The sequence below is a fragment of the Mesitornis unicolor genome, unplaced genomic scaffold (assembly GCF_000695765.1).
Source record: "Mesitornis unicolor isolate BGI_N332 unplaced genomic scaffold, ASM69576v1 scaffold3151, whole genome shotgun sequence".
Taxonomy (NCBI): Eukaryota; Metazoa; Chordata; class Aves; order Mesitornithiformes; family Mesitornithidae; genus Mesitornis; species Mesitornis unicolor.
This window is the reverse complement of record NW_010165589.1, coordinates 5,500-7,407: the sequence shown is the minus strand read 5'-3', so window position 1 is coordinate 7,407 and position 1,908 is coordinate 5,500. Positions and strand designations below refer to the sequence as shown.

Here is a 1,908-nt window from a genome sequence, read left to right as displayed (position 1 = left end):
TCAGTCCATAACTCAGTTCCCTGGGCTGCTGGCAGTCAGTGTTTCAGGGAAGAGAGGAGCATAGAGATGCACCCAAAGTCTTTCCATTTTGGTCCATCTCTGCACCTCTCTGAGATTTTCTGCTTAGGTTGACAGCATGTCTCAGTCTCTTTCCAGATCATCACTGACTTGTAAAGCTGAGAGCGTGGTCGTTGGCATTCCCTTTACTTCATGTCTTTTGCCTGCAAGTGCTGAGGAAAGGCAGAAAGATTTAAGATACAATCAGGCCATAAAGATAAAGAGGTTTAGCAACTGAAGTCCTGTCTTTTTACTTCTTTCAATTTAAGGTAGGAGTTCTATTGAGAACTGGATTATCCTACGCCAGAGCTAGGCTGTTTTACCCCAGTTTATTTACCTGTGCCTGAAGAAGAGGTGGAGATAGCACTGCCTTCATTGCACCCTATGCTATACACTGCACTCCTGATGCATTTATGGAACCAAGCCCAGGCCAGCTCTACGAATGAATCCTAGAGAAAGTCAGACCTGTTCTGCCAGTCAGAAACCCACTGCCATTGGCACAGCAGACTGTTGGATACATATGTGTGTGTGGTGACTCCCTTCCCTAAGGACATCCTTCAAGGAAGTGCATGGAAAGAAACCTTGTCAGCACAGCTGCTTGCCGCTAAGCCTTGCAAACCAGGATCAGACTCTAGTTTGTGTGTATCTCCCTTGACCACAAAACCTCTGTGGAGAGCTCTATGTAGCTTGGTCATTTCCATTTCTCAAGACCAGTACTCAACTCAAATCTGGAGTTGTGCTCTTCAGCCTGTTTTGGAGGTGGAGAAGGAACCAATATAACTTTTCAAGTGTGACACTTTGCAGACAAAAGGGACTTTTTTCCTCCTATAACATAAAAGCAGCCCTTATAGCACCCACACAATAGCAACAAAGACATCTACTTACCTTTCCACATAATGAAATCCAACAACAAAATAATGTTCACTTATTTTACAAAATTCGGCAGGGCCTGTAGTGCCTCTTTCTCCTCCTTTTCTCATTTAATGCACATTGGCTAATCATCTCCAGGGCTGCATCTACACCTTCTTTTGTCTTTGCAGAACACTCCAGGTAAGCACATGCCCCAGTGCTGGCAGCTAAAGCTTCTCCTTCTGTAGTGTTAATTGGCTTCTTTCCTGCAGTAGCTAATTTCTTTTTAATACCTTCATCACCCCTTAGTTCTATCTTAGTAGCCACCAGGATAATAGGTACTGTGGGGCAGAACAGTTTGATTTCTGGAACCCAAAATTCAAGGATGTTTTGCTGTGAGTCAGGCCTGTCCACAGAGAAGCACATTAAAACAACATCAGTGTCCTTGTAGAACACTGAGCAGAGATTTTGGTAACTGACTTCCTTTTTTCCCCGCCACATCAAAGAGGATGAGTTTCATCTCTTTTCCATCCACCTCTGTGTCAGCGGTGTAAGCATCAAACAGAGTTGTCTCATAGGACTTGGGAAGCTGTTCGTGACGCAGAGCAAAGAGGAGGCAGGTCTTACCACAGTGGTCATCTCCGACTGCAGTCAGCTTCCTCCTGAGAGCAGCCATCCCTTGAAAACCAAGATGAAGTACAAGATGGATTATTATCATGCTGGGCTTCCTTATCTTAGCTTTTGTGGAGGGTAGGAGAAGAGGAGAGAAATCTCATTAGTTGGCAATTCTTCCCCTTATCTCCTTTTTTCTCTCTACACTCCTGTCTTACCTTTGTTCCCTATTTTCCCCCCTTTTAATTTCTCTGGTATCAGAATCTTCTGAAATTGTGAGTATCTTGCTCTTGACTACTATTACAGATGAAAAGCTGAAGGTATAAACCAAGTCTGGATGTAACCAAGGCTCCTGTAGTGCCCTGTATTTCTGTTTTATCATCTCAGATG

General features: G+C 44.0%; 1 protein-coding gene across 1 annotated transcript; it reads right to left on the bottom strand.

Moving 5' to 3' along the window:
- Positions 1–987: 987 nt before the first annotated feature.
- LOC104533947 (transforming protein RhoA-like) lies at positions 988–1,582 on the bottom strand. The gene is given in 2 exon segments (XM_010194668.1): positions 988–1,398; positions 1,400–1,582. Coding segments are annotated over 2 exon segments (594 nt in total).
- Positions 1,583–1,908: the final 326 nt, after the last annotated feature.